The sequence below is a fragment of the Antechinus flavipes genome, chromosome 2 (genome assembly GCF_016432865.1).
Source record: "Antechinus flavipes isolate AdamAnt ecotype Samford, QLD, Australia chromosome 2, AdamAnt_v2, whole genome shotgun sequence".
Taxonomy (NCBI): Eukaryota; Metazoa; Chordata; class Mammalia; order Dasyuromorphia; family Dasyuridae; genus Antechinus; species Antechinus flavipes.
In genome coordinates, this window is record NC_067399.1 from 425040439 (window position 1) to 425058596 (window position 18158).

Sequence of the window (18158 nt, forward strand, 5' to 3'; positions counted from 1 at the left end):
TGAATATCAAAGGAAATACAAGTCACTAATTGCAAAATGAGACTTGAATTAGGTCAAATCTATACTAGGGAAATCAATGTCAGTTTTATGTACTTAAAAGTGAATTGAAATTCTAGACTCATCCCAATAGCAATTTATGCTTACTAAGAATGATAGAAAAGCTTAAATCTGACATTTTCTTTGTATTTGACAATGGAATTTGAAGCAGGGGGAAAGGGACAGAGGGGATATTTCTGTGTCTGCATGTCTGTCTTTGAAAGTGAGATGGCAAAGCTACACAAAGGTCTGGAAAAGTAACAGAAAAAGTACATGTGTTCAGTCAGATAAAAGGCTGCCAGGGATAAATAGGACAGAGTGGTCATCACATGAAACTAAATCAATAATTGCAATTTTTAAAAGACCCAATGCGCTCACCTTAATAGAGTTATCCCGTAAGCCACTGATGATCTTTTCATCGTCATACTGTAAACAGTAGACACCTTTACTATTTTCAGAGCGGCATTGAATTCTCTGCAAGTTATGCCTTCCGCACCTCCAATTAGATTCTATAGTCTAGGGGAAAAAAGGTAAACAATTTTCTAGGTTACGAACAATTATCTATGAGCAAATTCATGAAAACTGTTAGGCTCTATTTTTCACCAAGCTAGCAACTATCAAAAGATTTGATAGATCTTCATTTTCTAGATGAGAAAAAATGGTCCTGAGAATCTAATACAATTAAAATAATAATCTTTGTATGTACATCCATACATAGATACACACATATGAAACAGATGTTTGACCAATAGGTAATAAAGCATGATAAGACTCAAATATATCCAAAATACATGTGAGCGTCCCTACCTTTGAGTGAATTGGATATGTGAAAGATAAGTAGTGATGCCAGATAGCTTCTGATAAATGAAGTTTATTATGCAGGCAACCGGGACCCACAGGTTTTTGAGAAAGGTAATGATACAATGAACAAACCATGTCTAAAATTAATCTAAACCGGATGATTTTTAAGGATCAAAGAGCATATAAAGTTGTTCTCTCAAGAAAACTTAAGTCTAATCCAGTAGGCCTTGAAACCATGACTATAAACAAGAACTAAAGCTCTATTTTGACTATCGCTGAAAGAATTACTAAGAACTAGCTTAATTGTGCTAATTACAGTTTGCTGGGATAGGAATATACTACACAAGCTGAGATCTCTTCCAATTGAAGCACTATCACAAATAGAAGGAACTAACACAGAAAGCTCTGAATTAGTGGTTTTGTTGATATCTTTTGGTCCATCTGTAGTTACTCATATTTTACAATCCATAGGGAAATCTTCTGAACATTGAAACCAATCCCTACACTTGAGAGAGGGCTTACCAGCAAGGAACAGATAAAAGGATATAATGCAGTAAGAGATCAAGATGAGGAAATTAAGTAAATTCCTATATTCTCTCGAGTCAAAGCATCAAAGAACAATTTTGTCATTTAAAGTGATTTCCCAGAATGAATACATTCACATGCAAATCTAAGTAAAAATGTACTCCTAAAGCTGAGTAGAAATGATTCATAAATTACTTGCTGTTTGTGATTCTCCCCATCTCTGCTACCTTCCATTAGTGCAGAAAACTGAGGTCTGACCAGATAAACAATTTCTATGTGGGTTGAAGCCATTTATGGCTTTTTAAATTTTTACAAACTAAAACCAGTACTTGGAGATAATGGAGACAGGTGTGATAAATAATACATTCTATGTCCAGCATTCAAAACAGAAGGGTTACTGCATTCTAATCTAGATGCCCTCCAAAGTTTCTTAGTATAAAGTCCCCGAGGTTCCTGGTATCACAAGGACCCTTGTGTCATTGATATCGATGAATGTAGTTGACAGCTGTGTCCTCCATATCTTAAGGCAAATACTGGGGAAAGGATATAATTTCTTTCTGTCACTAAACTAAACTATAAAGGGCACAAATCCCTACAAAATCTTTTACAAGAAACTCAAGTAAAAGAAAATAATGGGAAAGGAAAGGAATAGAGAGAAAATTTTAACCAACTCAAATTTGAAAAAAGAAGACTGCTTGTCCATTGAGATGATATTAAGTCCTTAATTCTCAAGGTTTTCAAGAAAAGGACAGGCAATCAACTATCATAGTCCTAAAGTAGTACCAGCACAGGGAGAGAACAGATGAACTCTTTAGGGGTCATGCCAACATCAGAAAATGGATCAATTTTTAAAAAATTTGTAAAAAGTTTTTTCATAAAATATTTTCCATAAAAACTGTACTTTCAATAAATAGTGAGGAATTAGATGGATAATCATTAAAAAAAAAAAAAAAAAAAAAGCTATTCCTATTTCCCTGGATCCTCATTTTAATGGATTGGGTCCTTTAAGTATTAGTCTTATCTTCAACTGATCAAGGAACGTGACAATACAGAAGTCTCTAACAGATAACTAGTGACAGACACGATCCTCTTGCAACTTTCAATGACCAATAAGAATCCTGTTTCCATGTTAATAACCATATTGTCAGTATTTTGACTTTTCTCAGGTAAGAGGATGTACCTGCAACATAGCTGAAAGGATTTTATTAGATGATAAGAGACTATAACAGTCAAAGGACTTACACTTTTAGATCCTCCATGTCATATGCTGGCAGAACACATTAGTACATAAAACTTGAAAGCCAATGACTATTTTTCACCAGATGAACTGAATGTAAAAAAGCAAACAATTCCAAAAGTTCTCAGGCATCTACTATTCTCTAATCTATGTATCTGTTAGGTTAACATTCAAACTAAAAAAGTATACTAATGAATGCCTAATCTACCTGATCTTTTCCTTCCTTGGCGACAATTGGCCAAAAATAAGAAATCGAGACAAAACTGTCCACATTAAGTGGCCAGATACACAGACAATACCAACCACAGAGAACATCAGAGTATTTCCATAAGAAGTATGGGCTTTAAATGGAAATGTCATCTAAGCCTGAAAAGAATTAAATAACAGGTCTCTCACACACACATAGGCACATTGTAATACTGTGGACACCTGACATTTTGCTTAGGTATAATGTGGTGTGGCTACTGTGGGAGAGTATTTCATGTTTTTGAGAACTTGTAAAATCCCCTTCCCTGTGCAAATTTTCAAAATACTGGGAAATAAGCCATGATACACAGAATATACAGCAGCATTTAAATTGGCAACAGAGTGAAAACAGATGTGTGAGTATGGAGAAATAACATTATTTTTAGAAGCCTAAATACAGCTGAGTGGGTGGGCAACTTTCAGCATTTTCTAACCAGGACAATGTTAATACCAAATTTGTAAACCACAAAAAAGCTCCCCACTTTCACCATATAAAATGTGGTTTACTGAAAGGTGCAAAGCAATGCACTAATATTTCACCTGTGGTCTATTTTAAGGACAAAATTTCAAATTGTTAACTAATCTGGACAAAAAAAGTGGAGAGCAAGGACAAGAAAGAAAAATTAGAGAAGATTGAGTCTTATCCCAAAAAAGAAAAGAAAAAATTAAGTTCAGGAGCTCATTAACTAGTGTGGGTTATATTAAGAGCCAAAACTTCCTGTAGAATGTTCAAAGAAAAATGATCCCAAGGAAGAAAATGGCTGTTATCTTCAAGGAAGGTCCAAAGGCATTTGGAAAAATTCATTAAGAATTTTTGGTTGAAAAGTTATCAATAGTCAATTTTTTATTTTAGGATTATAGAATAACAGAGTTGCAAAGAGCTTTAGTGATCCATTTCCCAAATAAATGAGTTAGTCAAAATACCAGCCTTCTACTGTATCTTTAAAAGTAAATTGGTTTCCACTGGGTGGACATAAGGGTAATTCCAGAGCTAAGATTTGCCATTTTCTGCTTTTCAGAAAGCCAAACTTATGACACTTCTCCTTCCTCCCTCACCATAATGAATTAAGATGAAAGTCAACATAAGGCAAATATACAATCAAAATAAACAATATAAAACAGAATGAAAAAAAATGAAGGGAACTAAATCAAAATGTTTCTACATTTTCTGTTTTTTTTTTTTTCCTCCCTGATTATTCTTTTCTGTTTGAACTAAAACTTAGTTGGCTCATTTAAATACAAACCTCTTATTTAAATAAGGCTTAAGGAAGCTAAAAATTTCATACTGCTTAGAAAAAGACACACTACAATTATCGGTAGGAAATATTGTCAACTCCCAAAGTTTTTATCTCTCCATTTCTTGTGCATTAATTGATTTTGAAAAACAGTCAAATAATGGCTATTGGAAAGTGGTTCTCAAGAGTTTCAGTCTGTCTCCGAATCTCCCTGTCTCTCATACACATTTATGTGTATACGTATATACCAAATATCACACATACCCAAATGTACCTTGTCTTAGTAAAATAGTTAATAAGGACAACTCTACCTTCCTTGTGCCACAAATAAAGAGCATTATATGTATAGACTCTAAGAAACCAAAACACAGAAATTATCAGTAATTCTCTAAACCACCTGGAGTCACTTTGTGGACCACCAATGGTTGTCCCCCAGACTATACTTTAACAACCATGGGATTAGACCACCATGCTGGTCTGGAGTTCTGCACAAAAAGAAAATAAGTCAAAATGGGCTCTATCCATAGCTTAGTCTCCTCTCATATCTTGAAACTGTTTCCTCTAGTAACTATGAAATGCTATTTCATGGCTCATGAGCTATGCTCATGCAACGAGCTATCAGAGCCAATGATGTTTGTCAATCTTATTTACACGCAAAAATGGGATGGCCCTATGTTGTACATGGAGTGAGAGATTTTAAATAACTGTCAAATTTCCAAGCCAGTCTAAAGATTTTCCAAAGAACTTCTACAGTGATTACCTTTGACCATCACTTGTTTTCAAATCATCACATTATGATAAAAGTTAAAGTTAAATGAAAACTGGAAAAACCTCACGAAGACTGCTTAAGGAAACAGCATTCTTCTTAATTTTTTTTTTTTTTTTTTTTTGCCGAGGCAATTGTTTAAAAAAAAAAAAAAAAAAAAAGGCAAAAGTTAAGTGACTTGCCTAGGGTCACACAGCTAGGAAGTGTTAAGTGTTTGAGGCCAGATTTGAACTCAGGTCCTCCTTACTTAGGCTGGTGCTCTATCCACTGTGCCACCTAGCTGTCCCTAGGAAATGGCATTCTACAAGGGCAAGAAATGTTTCTAATGATTGTGCTTAGATTACCTAGAAGGAAAATGGCTGTCATTTCCTGGTAGAAAAGAGGAATCTGCTGAATTAACCAAAGATGAAAAGTTATTATTCATATCTTGGCTAATATTGTTGGTGCTTCTTTCTTAGATTTGACCCTGGAATCAAATGAATTAATTCTTAAAACTATTACTGGCAAGGTAAAGGTTTATAAACATTTCACCACTATTTAAAGCTTATTTTATACTTGAGCATTAAAGTGGCAAAATATTCAAGAGAAGGATTCATATCTTAAATAATTTTATTTCAGGCGCATTCATATTTACCGCAATGGAATGATTCCATTAGTTCACATCTGCCTTAAAAACCTCAAAAATACACGTTATTCTATTAATGAATTTTGGCCTAATAATTTTTATGTCCATCACCTGGGTGAGAGGATTACTTCACATTTAGGAAACTGAGTATAACTTTATGGGTGATACTGCATTGCCTGACTAAAGCCAACCTTTTTTGCCAGGGAGGAAATGCTCAAAGAACCCTGACCTGCCAAGAACACATGTGAATGAGTTAATGAGAAAAGGCTGTACACTTCTTTCCCCGTTCAAGGAAACCAGCTAAATAATAAAAACCTACCTAATTAGAACACATGAGCAATATCAAACGTCTTCAATGTTTCATGTCAAGTTTACAAAGTCTTACCACTTTGGATAAATTATGCTCAATAACTGGAAAGGTCTATGTGTTACAAGCACTCTTTAAAACCCACTTTGCAATAGTTTGGAATCACATTTGAGTTATTTCCATGAGAAAAAAAAAGAGAGAAATTTAAAGAAGCTGTGACTTTTTCCTCTGGCTCATGAAAAACCACTCCATTACATGAATGGCTTGGAAATTTTAAATTATGTTCTTACCTAGAAAAGGCACACCCGGGAAAATCTGATTTTGTGGAACATTACCAAATGTGAAGAAACAGTTGATTTTGTAAAGCTTGTCCACAGCTTATGAAAGCAAAATCAAAAACCACTTTATGTTACAGAAATGCTAAATTATTTATTACAAAAGAGATGCCCCTTTGAGGAATGGTGACATGCCACAGTATGTACTTGATTATTTGATTTACTGAAAAGCTTGAATAAGCTAGCTGCATTCTCCATAATTGTAATATAATACAATAAAGGAATAAAAAACCACCTAAATACTAATAGCCCATACAGCAGGAAAATAAACAACACAGAATTACCTCTATATCCTGGATAATCTTTGGGTACAGTGACCTATAAAATGAATTGGGAGGGCCATCTGTGGGTCTATTTTTAAACAGGTACTGATCCCTAGAAAACAAAATAGATGTTACTTTTTTGCATAAATATTACAAAGTTAACATGAAGTATTACAAAATTTATATAATAAAGTCACAAAGTTTCATTTATATTGATATTAGCATTATTATAAAAAGTTACCATATTATTCTATTAATTCCAAAGCAGGATAAAAAAAACCCCAACAACAACTTGGTAACGAACCCCATGAAAAAATTCCTCTTCCTTTTATCTAAGTGTACCTATTCTACAAATGCAATGATCAAAATTGGTGCTCTAATTACCTTTTTAAATGGAGACAATAAAAAGAACTGCACAGATTAAGAGAGCCTGGCTACTAATTTAGAGCCAGTGCTTTTTGTGCTTAACTGGGAAAAGGATTTGAAATTCACTGATAAACCCAAAGCCTCATGCAAACTAAATAATTTCTCCCTCCACACCTGTTCCCACAATCCTCCTCCTCCTTCTGGCCCAATTTTGAACTACAAGCAACAAGTTAAAAATATATTGATCTAGCTTCTGCTTCTTTGTCCTAACTCACAGGAAATGGTGAAAACATAACATGCAGTGTCAGTAAAGAACTAAGTAACTGAAACTTGGCTCTTTCATTAGAAAAAGCAAATGAATAAAATTGATGAAAATATACTCAAACCCAGGCATCACCTTTGTTAATTAACAATTTTAAACTAATTTTAGAGATATTTTCTTTGAAAGTAATACGTAGGCAATGTGTGCTCAGGATTTAAACAGCTCTTGTTGCAGAAAAACTTACCATGCTCTTCTTTCTGAAAGGCCTTTCCAGAGTGGATCAGTCCGTACCATCCTTTCAATCAATTTCTTCCAAAGCATTCCTTCAGAGATCACACGCTGCCATTCTTTACATACCAATTCTGCTGCACACAGAGATCTAGCATCCAGGTAAGAAAGGATGTTTTCTGCTATGTGATCTAAGCCTTGCTCTACAGGGGATGGGGGGAAGGAGAGGAGATGAGAAAACAGGAGAGAAAGGCATAAATGACAGTGAAATAAATGGAGGGTTTTTTGTAATGATGAATAAAAACTTGAAAGTACTAGTCATGTTCCCATAATGAAAAAGGAATTTATAAATCAGGATCTGATTACAAAGGAGGAACAATACCAGAAACCTATTATGGTGCTGATGGGGTAAGGAAGTTAAGGATTAAAGGTTAAGGGACTGCTACATGAGTGAGCATAAAGCTCCAAGAAGTGTTCATTCACTATTTACCACATTCTCAAATGTTTTTTGACTGCTTAATTGTGTCAGATAGTCAATAAACCTTTAAGATGCGATGGCTACCCTCAGCGTTTTAAATCTACGTAGAGAGAAGGAATCAAAGGAAAATTTAAAGATCTGTGAGTAGCTGGTTCGCTACATTGCATAAACAACTGTATACAATTACACAAATTTGTACTAGCAGCTGTGTTGTTCTATCAAATTTTTTCTACTTCATAAAGAATTTTTTTTTTTTTTTTTGCGCCTTTCCTAGTGCCTCAGTATTTAGGAAGGTAAGATTTGACAGCAAGTTCCATACCAAGTACTTTCTTAAAGAGCTAAGTTTGTGTTTGATTATGCCCATCATTTATTTCCTTCACTACTGTGTGCATATTATTATGGCAAGCACTTCCTGCTATATTGATGATTCTTTCCTTTATGGCAAGAGCCAAGTCTGGGCAGAAGTTCCCCTGCACTAGCAGTTCTAAAAGTGTGTTTTGGAGGTGCACAAGGTCAAAACTATTTTTATAATAATACAATAACAGCAGTGACCCACATAACAAGAAGCTCTTGAGATTGTGATGGGGAGAATTCTTAATAACTTGTAAGGGTGCAAAGGGATTCAAAATATTTGAGAGGTGCTACTCTAAAAACAGATCTCATTAGTGAAGGCCAGGCAGTGGGAAGTTCTTTTTTCTCTTGACTTCTCTTCTTATTCTCCTTTCTTGCTACAGACTATTCTAGAACTTATCCAAGCTTCTAGGGTTGATCACAAGGCTTGAAGAGTTGTTTCACCTATTTAAATTCCTTCTAAGTAAAAAGGAAGACCAATAGGTAGGTGTATACCCCACCCCCCAATCTGAACTACTAATATAAATAAGAATCCCTGTACCTTATTAGCTGTACTTTTGTGTTACCCTTTTACCCTGCACTAAACTTTTTAAAAAAAAATATGTTGTCTTTCCAATTTAAAGAATGAGCTTCTTGAATTCAGAGATCTTCTAGCTTTTAGTATTTTAATCCTCAAAGATTAGTAAAACTATAAAGAAGACCAAGATGTCATAGTTGAAATCCTTCAATAGCTCTTCTACCTTGCCTCACTCCCAATTTAATTTGGATTAGTAAAAGTACTGCTCAAAACCTCTAACTTGGGAGGTGTGCTTTTATCTCATTCTTGCTCCCCTCTCTCTTTTTTATCATAAATGCTTTACACTATGGCAAACCAGAAATGTGAGGTAGGAAATTTTTCTCTTGAAAATGACTGTATTCAAAACTGATCTCAGACACTTAAACACTTTCTAGCTGTGTGATTAATCCTGGGGGCAAGTCACTTAATCCCAATTGCTTCAGGAAATCGAAAACGAAACAAAAACAAATGGCTTTCTCTTTCATTATGATGCATTTTCTGTGTCCCACATCTCTTTTTTGTGCCCAATATTCTGCAAATAAAAGCTAAAGGTCCAGAAAAGAAAAACCCATACTTTTACACCATTCATGCTAACAATGGTCATGATATTGCTATTTAGTCCCTACTATGTTCTAAGCACCAAAGATACAAACGTTAAAGACAGTCCTTGCTTTTCAAAGAATCTAATAAAGGGAGAAGTGGAGAAGTCACATGTAAATAATCATACAAAAAAGCTACACACCACCTCTGAAAATACATGAACTGGACATTTACTTGAGAGCATATGGAAAAATAATAAGGCTTCATTGCTAAGGGAATCAGTGACATTTTTTCCCTGACAAATCTGTTGTTTTTCCAGCTTTCATAAACTACATTTAATTTGCAGTCATCTAATACCTATACAGACTCACCAAAAGTTTGACTGTCTCCCTTGAGACATAAATTAACTTTATGAAGTTGTATAATATATTGCATAAAAACCTTTTTGAGATAAAAGAAAACCTCCTTAGAGCAAGGAGTCAAACGAATAGATAAGTACTACCTTTTACTGCATTTGCAACTAATGGAGTTTGCGTCCCTTCATATGTGAACAAAATATTTATATTTGATGTAGGATAGAAACCAACCAGTCCCTAAGTAGAATAGCTGTTCCACAAGTCATCTTGGAAAATCTTCAAGGCCCATTGTTCTAACCAGAGGGGCCTGAGAGTATGGCATTCACTGTGTTCTCTTGGATTCATTGTGTCTTGTAGAGTGGGGTTGTGCCCCAGGTGGGCAGTGCCCAATTTGCCTGTAAAAAAAACCCTTTGAGGTGCTAAAATTAAGCACTTTCCTAAGTAACAACATCTGGCACTTATTACTGTGTCATTCTTTTTTCCCCCCAAGGCAGCAAGATGACAGCATCATGGTCTGGGAAAATGAGGCAGTAATACCATGTAAGATGCTGAAGAAGTGCTGCTGTTGTTGATTACTGGCACCAGATGAAAGTTTGGAAGAATTTCAATAATAAATTAAAACAATTAAAATGCAAAGATTTCAAAGCTTAATATGTAAATAACATGGTCAAAATGAAACTCAAATGGGTAATGTCAGTTCAATGCCCTTGACTAAAGCTAGGTATAAAGCAGCTTAGATCATACAATTACCAAAAAAATTATTTTAGAAACACATTTCAAAGAACTTTGGTGGAGTGCTACGCTGCAGCAAGTGGCTTCAAAGACATCCTGCCCTATGCCCGAGTCCCCCCTCTTTCTCAGACATTTTAAAAGGCTTCTTGGTGTAGTCATCTTGCTGTGAAATTCAAAACTGAGAACACTCTAAACTTTACATAAATGTGTTCAAATAGCAACCTTCTATTGTTAGATCCATCTAAACCTGGAATAAATTAATCCAAGAATTAAGGCAAAGGTACTCATGCCAAAAACCTCACCATTTCTATCAAATAACAAGTACAAATGGTTGAGAATCATCATCGAAAACACACTAACATACCTCTCTGAAGCTGCAATAAATCAGCATGGAAAATACTAGGCAAGCAATTACAAACAGCCTAGCAATAAATCTCATTACCTTGGGAGAACCAGGTGTTTCTTTCTTCCACTAACTGGCCCTCGACCCTGCCTTCTCTACTCACTGCTCTAACTCTTCCTTCCCCCGTTCCCTCATCTCTTAAGCAGAGCCCTGACGTCTGCTTTATATCTCTCCTCTGAGTTCAGGCAGATGCCCAAGACAGTGGCTAGGTGGGACAGAAATTTTAAGATCCTGATTTTATTGATATACCTTTGCTGATATACCCATATTGAGTAATTTGTGAGGAAAACCTTATCACCTCTATTTAAAGTATAATCTGCCTCAATTTCATATGGCACACATTTTTCTTCTTTTCTAACAGTTCTTGCTAACCACAAACTTAGCTTGCAGAAATTGACATTGCAGACTAAACATTTACCATGATTTTAAGAAAAGCATACCATAATTATCACTTTTCCACCAAACCAAAAGGGAGCCAGAGACCACAAACATTTTCCATTTTCCCTGTACTGACAGGTATGATATTCAGACTGAGCATTAAGAAGCCAAAGCTATGAAGATCATTTATATAAAATTAATAGTTTTCACAATAAAAAGTCTAGGCTTCATATCCATTTCAATAAACTTTAAATTCAAGATTGAGATCGTCAGTAAAATCTAACAATCACAGTGGGATAAAGATTAGCAAATCCCCCAACACAATGTTAAACACAAATATGAACATACACACATTTTCCCTCCCTAATATTTTTAAGGCACAGTCTTGTACCAGGGCCAAAAATGAACTAAAGAAATAATGCTAGTTTTAATCCAAGTCTACTAGACACTAACATGATCAACTTGGCCAGTTTGTCCTCCACAATTAGATACATATGTGCACTATATATATTGATATACATATATCTTCAGATCAAATACTATTAAAACAAATACCATTACAACAAAAACATCTGCATAATGAAAAGATTTCCAATCCTTATCCAAAGGATCACTTATTTCCCATATTCAACACCACAAAATTCCAGCCCAACAAAAGAATTTGGATAGTGTCATGTAGTGACTTGAATAACCTGACCTGTGTGCAATGACATTTACTATATGTATATACATAACCACAGGTTCACCAGTCCTGTGTCTTAGATTTAACAATCCCTGAGACAAGGGGAGAAGGGACCACCTCAAAACCTATACTCTTCACACACTAGGCTAACCCCAATACTGCCACCACGTGGAGGCAATATTCTGCTTTTTTTTTTTTTTGCAAAGTGGGAAAAAGCACAACTTTCAATAACAGTCTCTTTTGGTATCAAATTCAACCCAACTCTACATTCTACTTACAAATGTGTATGTTGGGGAATGGAAGAGGTGGGGTAGGGAGGAGAGAGAAATAGGGGAAGGGATAAATACTTCACACTGAAATCTGTTAGGATAAAAGGTTTATTAATCCAAGAGCCAGCATTATTATCATCAGGCAAGCCAGAGTTAGGATCTGCAGACCAACTTAGAGTTAGTGGTCCCAGTGACCAAAGAGTTGACTACCCAATCTTCCAGGTGGATTCTAAAATATAACCCAGTTCTGTTGGGAAAGCAAAACTAGCCATAATAACAGGTACTTTACTGCCAACCTTTAATCAAAAGAACCTTACTCAAAGTGGATTTAATGAGGCAAAAAAAGGTGCTAGGAATTAAGTGTAAACAAATTTACTGTTGCCCTCATCAAGGAAGCTCTTGAATTTTTGCATGGAAATAAGCATTTTAAACTTTGGGATCACTGAGCAAGTGACTAAAACTTGATGTGAAACCTTGACTTTTTGAAACTTGATGAGAAACACAACTTTTAAATCCAAATTCTAATATAATTCATCTGGAGACATCAAGATGTGTGCATGTGTGCCTGTCTTCATTGATATGGAAAACATTTCCCAATGCATATTTGCAATCTACACAGTATAATCTATACTTAATTTTCAGAGAACCGCCTGGGGCCTTGTGAGGTTATATGATTTGCTCATAATTAAAAGCTGCCAGTATGGTCAGAGATGCTTGGTGGCACAAGAATGCCAGGTCTAGAGTCAGGAAGACTTACCTTCCCAAGATCAAAGCTGATATCAGATACTTACTGGCTGGCCGGCTGGCCCTGGACAAGTCACTTAATCTTGGTCGTCCCAACTGTCCTCATTTGTAAAATGAACTTGAGAAAGAAATGGCCAACCACTTTTTTATTTTGCCAAGAAAACCCCCAAGAGTTGGATACAACAAATAATTACTAAATATTTCAGGGGTCAGATATATTGGCATACAATATTCAGTTAATCACAGATAAAATTACCTAAAAGACACTACTCTCACATATCATAAATGCAAATGACATTAAAACAACTGGGAAAGTTTTTTTTTTTTTTTTTTAAAAACACTAACACACTCCGGTTCTTCAAAAGACAAATATATATATTTACCTGGTAAAGCAGTGATGAAGTCCCGCTGCAACATGGGCTTCAGGTAAGAGTTAATATGTCCATGCTGATAATGACACATTCGTGAAATCAGATGCTCCACAAATTCTACCTGATCTGATTCAGACCACTGGTCAAAATACTTAATACACAAGTCCTTTTCTTTTTGGTAATTTCCTTCAGATGGTCGCTTCCTGGAGACTATCACAGATGATGTTCCATTACTTATCTAGTTTAGAAAAACAAAAATTATGATGAGTGAACTGCTGGTTAAGTTTAAAAAAACTTTTCTAATATGATCTAAATTATTTCTATGAACAAGCAAACACATATATCCATAAGCCTCAACTTACTAAATGAATAGTGTATCCCAAAGCTTGTAAGGTAAACCTGTACATCCAGAGCTAAAATACCAAGAATACTATCTTAAATGCCAAGTAGGAGTAAGTCAGAAGTCCCAGCCCACTAGCAGATTATAAGTCCCAGCCCACTAGCAGATTATATTTTAAATGGGAAAAAAGGGGAAAACAATAGACAGGGGAGTGGTAGCCAGGCAGAGGTACTTAGGGGACCAAAGAAGAATCTATCAACAAACTTGGAAGATTAACAGAGCCTAAGGGAGGGGTGAGAAAGGTGTGTTAGTGGGTGGAGAGGCAGGGTTAGAAGTGGCTGGAAAGGAGGTGTTGGTAAAGTCAAGCATAAAGTAGGGCTTTCCTGAAAATATTCTGGGATAAAAGTGGGATATCAAGAGAAGAAATAAGATCTTCCTCATTTTTAATTAAAAAAAAAAGTGTCATGATAGTGTAATAAATTAAATTACATATGACTTAAGAACTCAATTTTAAATAATAAACCTCAAAATGCTGACATGGGAAGCAGATGCAATCGTTGTAGTTGGTTGTGAAATAATTTCAAGGTGGATTATGGCAGTAAGGATGAAAAGGAAGTTTATATTATCTCATCAAAATCAGAATTGAAAAAGGAGAAAATTCAATTCCAACTCCAATTCATTTTCTAATTATGGTTAATCAGCCTCATTGTAAACACTGGGAGCTTAAAAATCTCCCACTATTCTTTTGGCTAGAAAGCTTCCCAGAAAGGGGAAAGGGAAGAACGACAAAAATCCTCTAATTTGAAGTCCCAATCCTTGAGGAATGTCTAGGTTGAGAGGAAAACTGAAAAATAGCATCTCACAGAGAATGATATGATATAAATCCAAGATCAGATTGGTCATTTGAGAATTAAAAGTTAGGTATCTGAAAATCAAGCTATGGATGTATAAAGAGATCTAAAATAGTTAAATACCAATTCAGAAACAGGTAGGTAGTACAATGGTTGGAACATTGCAACTAGAGTTACTAAGATCTAAGTTCAAATTAAGCTTCAGACACACTAGCTGTGTAACCCTAGGCAAATCACACTCAGTTTCCTCACCTGTAAAACAAATACCTGCCCTCAGCAGGATGAGAAGCAGATGCCATGCTATACATATAAAGTTCTTAGCACACTGCTGGGCATATAAATTACATAAACTGGTTCAGAGAAACCTGAATTCAAAATTTCCTTAAAGAGTTATAAGTTATGTGATCCAGACAAATAAGATATTGTTAGGATAAAATGGGTAATGCAGACAAAGACCTTTGCAAAATCTTTAAAAAGCACTATATAAAATGCTAGCCATTATATTATTAAGTGCTTTGCCAAGATTACAAAAACAGCAGTGACAAGAGATTCAAATTTGGTTCCAAATCTAGGTGCCTTTTCACTAAACCTCAGTTTTTCAAAATGACTCTCTCTCTTCTGCCTCCCCCCCTTATCTTTCTTATGTATATCTGACCACTCCTTAGTCTCCATTGATTAATTTTTAACAATAGCTTATTTTCTTTATTAGGTAATTGTTTGGGTCCAGATTGATTCAAGTTGAATGTAAATAAATAGCAATCATTTAGGCCTCCACCAGAAGCCCTGAGGGTCTTCCTTCTCAGATATGGATTTTTTTAAAAAAACCTTGTAAGAGAGGAGATTCTTTGCCTCAGTCAAACTGAGACCTGTTGAAGACCTTAGTTTAAAGGGCCAAGGTTTTCCACTGCACCCAGGGCCATCTCCAAGTACTCTACTGGTCCCAGATAGCTCTGGAAGGCAAAGTGAAGCAGGTGACCTAGCACAGCCCTCCCTCACTTATATCCAATTCACTTGTGTGTCCTGGCATCATCTCCCTGATGTCAAGGGCCTTTTCAAAAACAAAGAACAAACAAGAACAACAATTGTGCCATTTCTAACCTCACATTCTTTTACTTCCAATTCCTCCTCCACCAGGCCACAACTACCCACTTTATCACCTTTTCTCTTAAATGAACAATAGCTTCCTATTTAGTTCTCCTGCCCCAAGTCTCTCCTATCTCTATTCCATCCTATACACTGCTGCCAGAGGAATTGTCCTTAAATCTATGCACCATGTGACTTTCCCTCCTAAACCAATTCCAGTGGCTCTCTGTTGCTTTTAAGATAAAGTGGAGACTCCTCTGGTTTAGCTTTTAAAGCCTTCACAATCTAGCCTCTACCTATCGTCCAACCATACTGGACATCTATGTCTGTGATCCAGTCAAAAAAGGGCTTCTCTGTTCACACAGAGAAGACTCCAATTTCTATCTTTCTGCCTCTACTCTGGAAGATCCACTTGACTAGAAAAGCTCTATTTCACTCTATTCTTTTAAGATGCATGTTCTACATGAAGTCTCTCTTACTACTTCTTGCCACCCCCAACCTACTGCCAAATAGGTACTACTCCCTACCCCCAAACTATTTTGAGTGACTTCTACCCAATCCCTATAATTTTAAAATTATACACACATACATAAATATATGCATCACACACGTGTGTACATGTATGCAATATGTTTATCCTGTGCATATTTATGTATTAAAACCCTTTTGAATTGGGGTACATTCCTTGTGCCTGGTACTTAATAAATGCTGGCTGAATTTTAGTACTAAAATAATTTAAAATATTTTTGTATTTAGGTATCAAAATAATGGTCAAATTCATAAACAGATGGAACTTTCAAACTGTTAACTGTTTGAATCTTTTTGAACTTTTGTCTGGAAATATAGATACAATATTATTTCCAAACATTAAAAAAAAAAATTCTGTGAGTCAACTGCTTTTCTATAAGTATACTACTTACCCTTCTCCCCTTCCCTTGTGTTTCAATTATTTATATCAGAAGAGGATGAGGAGGAACAATTTTATAGAGTTCTAGAGTTTTCCCTTAGGTATTAATATCAAATTAATTTTAATCATGGCTAGAGATATCCTAAATCTTAAGAGATCTTAAATGTCTAAAGTTTTCACAAGTCTTATCTTCTTGTTTCTACTAAAGAGGAATGCTCTTAAAACAAACCAGGGAAGTAAAGAGATTCACAGACTTATATTGATAAATGTATACACCTAGATTTATAATCATGAGTTTCCATCTGATATCTAATGTAGTAATCTCCAATAAATGCAAAATGAACAGGAAATACATGAATTTGAATATCAGTCCCCGGCACCTACCAGCTAAATAACTTAAAACAATTCCCTGAATCTGGCTTTCTCCATTTGCAAAATGGGAACAATACATGACATTAACCTACCTCACAAAGTTGTTGTAATTCCGAAAGTGGTACATTTTTATGAATTATTTTTCATCATCATTATTTGGTTATCTCAAGAAACAGGTTTGGCTGTGTGAGAAAACATCTCTCAATACAGAATTTACAGAATTATGGAATATACGAGTTTATGGAATATGGAATTTATCACAGAGACACGAATACTCTATTACATCTATAGGTTTTATTTTTCTTGGATGAAGGAAAGACTTGGAAATACAAGGCACCACCAGAGGGTAGCATGGAGCTTTTGTGTGGTGAACTCAATTTCAGAAAACCCATTTTCTTAATAATCACTTAAATCTTATACTTTTAGTACATGTTTTTTATTATTTATTATCAGCTATTTGACTAGCTGAATTCAGATTAATTTTTGACCATGTATGAAAGGATACGACAAGATCACTTATTGTCCTCTGTGCCCCTGAGATTACACTATGATCTTTCTAATTTATTTCTAATCTATTACTCTCATTTACTTCCTACACTTTTATACAAATTTTGTATACATATACCTAAGCCCTTTCTACTCACTTTTACAAAATCCCTTTGGATTTAAAAAAAAAAAGTTACATTGCTACAAATCTGCTCTCATTTAAATTTCCACATTTGTACAGAACTGGGGACAGCTAGTTGGCACAGTGGATAGAACACCAGACCAGAAGTCAGAAAGAGCCTCCAGACATTTAACACTTCCTAGCTATGTGACCCTGAGCAAATCACTGGGCAAAAACCAAACACCAAAAACCAAAAAGTTGTAGTGAATAGTTAGTTGTTGCTAATATATGTGATGAAGGCTATGTTTATGTGAATAAACATGAGCATGGTCTAGGAAGCCTCACTCACATTGGGGTCAGAAACCTCTTTAGCCCAGAATCATCACCAGAGAAATGTCCAGGAGCATAATAGGCACAAAGAAGGAACAAGAAGAAAAGTATAAAAAGAAAGAGGATGAGGATCATAAGGGAAGAAGACAAAAGGAGAAACAGAGTGCTAAGTCAATGGCCAAGCTTTACTTTAAATAATCAATTTCAATAGCATGTGAGTCTGCATTTGATTTTAACAAAATTTATGAGGGACTGAAAGAAAGAGAATACACTGGATAGTTTCTTGGCAGAGTACAATATAGAGAATAAAAGCAAATAATAATAATAATAAATAAAAATAAAGGAGGACCAATTCAATTTACTATCTCATCTAAAAGTATTGCTCCTACCTGCCATAGTGTATTTTTCTTTGGGGACTCATCTTCATTCTGATCCTCCATAACTGATGTGTTCTATGGGAAAAAAAGGTTATTTTGATTATACTGATTTTTTTCAATTTCTAGACAACTACTCAAATCTAGTTATTAATTAGGAAAAAAAAAACCCACAACTAAAGTCAACAAGCATTTCTACGTA

At 35.2% G+C, this 18158-nt stretch overlaps 1 protein-coding gene across 4 annotated transcripts in view; it reads right to left on the bottom strand.

Annotated features, from left to right (window-relative positions):
* FBXW11 (F-box and WD repeat domain containing 11) overlaps positions 1-18158 on the bottom strand; it is an 83979-nt gene that overhangs the window by 12209 nt on the left and 53612 nt on the right. For 3 of the 4 annotated variants that reach the window (XM_051978898.1, XM_051978900.1, XM_051978899.1), the window contains 5 exons: positions 17972-18034; positions 13105-13330; positions 7249-7435; positions 6398-6488; positions 415-552 (listed from right to left, as the gene is read on the bottom strand). In XM_051978898.1, the coding sequence (XP_051834858.1) occupies positions 415-552; positions 6398-6488; positions 7249-7435; positions 13105-13330; positions 17972-18034 (705 nt within the window). The remainder of the gene's footprint in view (positions 1-414; positions 553-6397; positions 6489-7248; positions 7436-13104; positions 13331-17971; positions 18035-18158) is intronic. The other variant, XM_051978901.1, reaches the window with a different exon arrangement.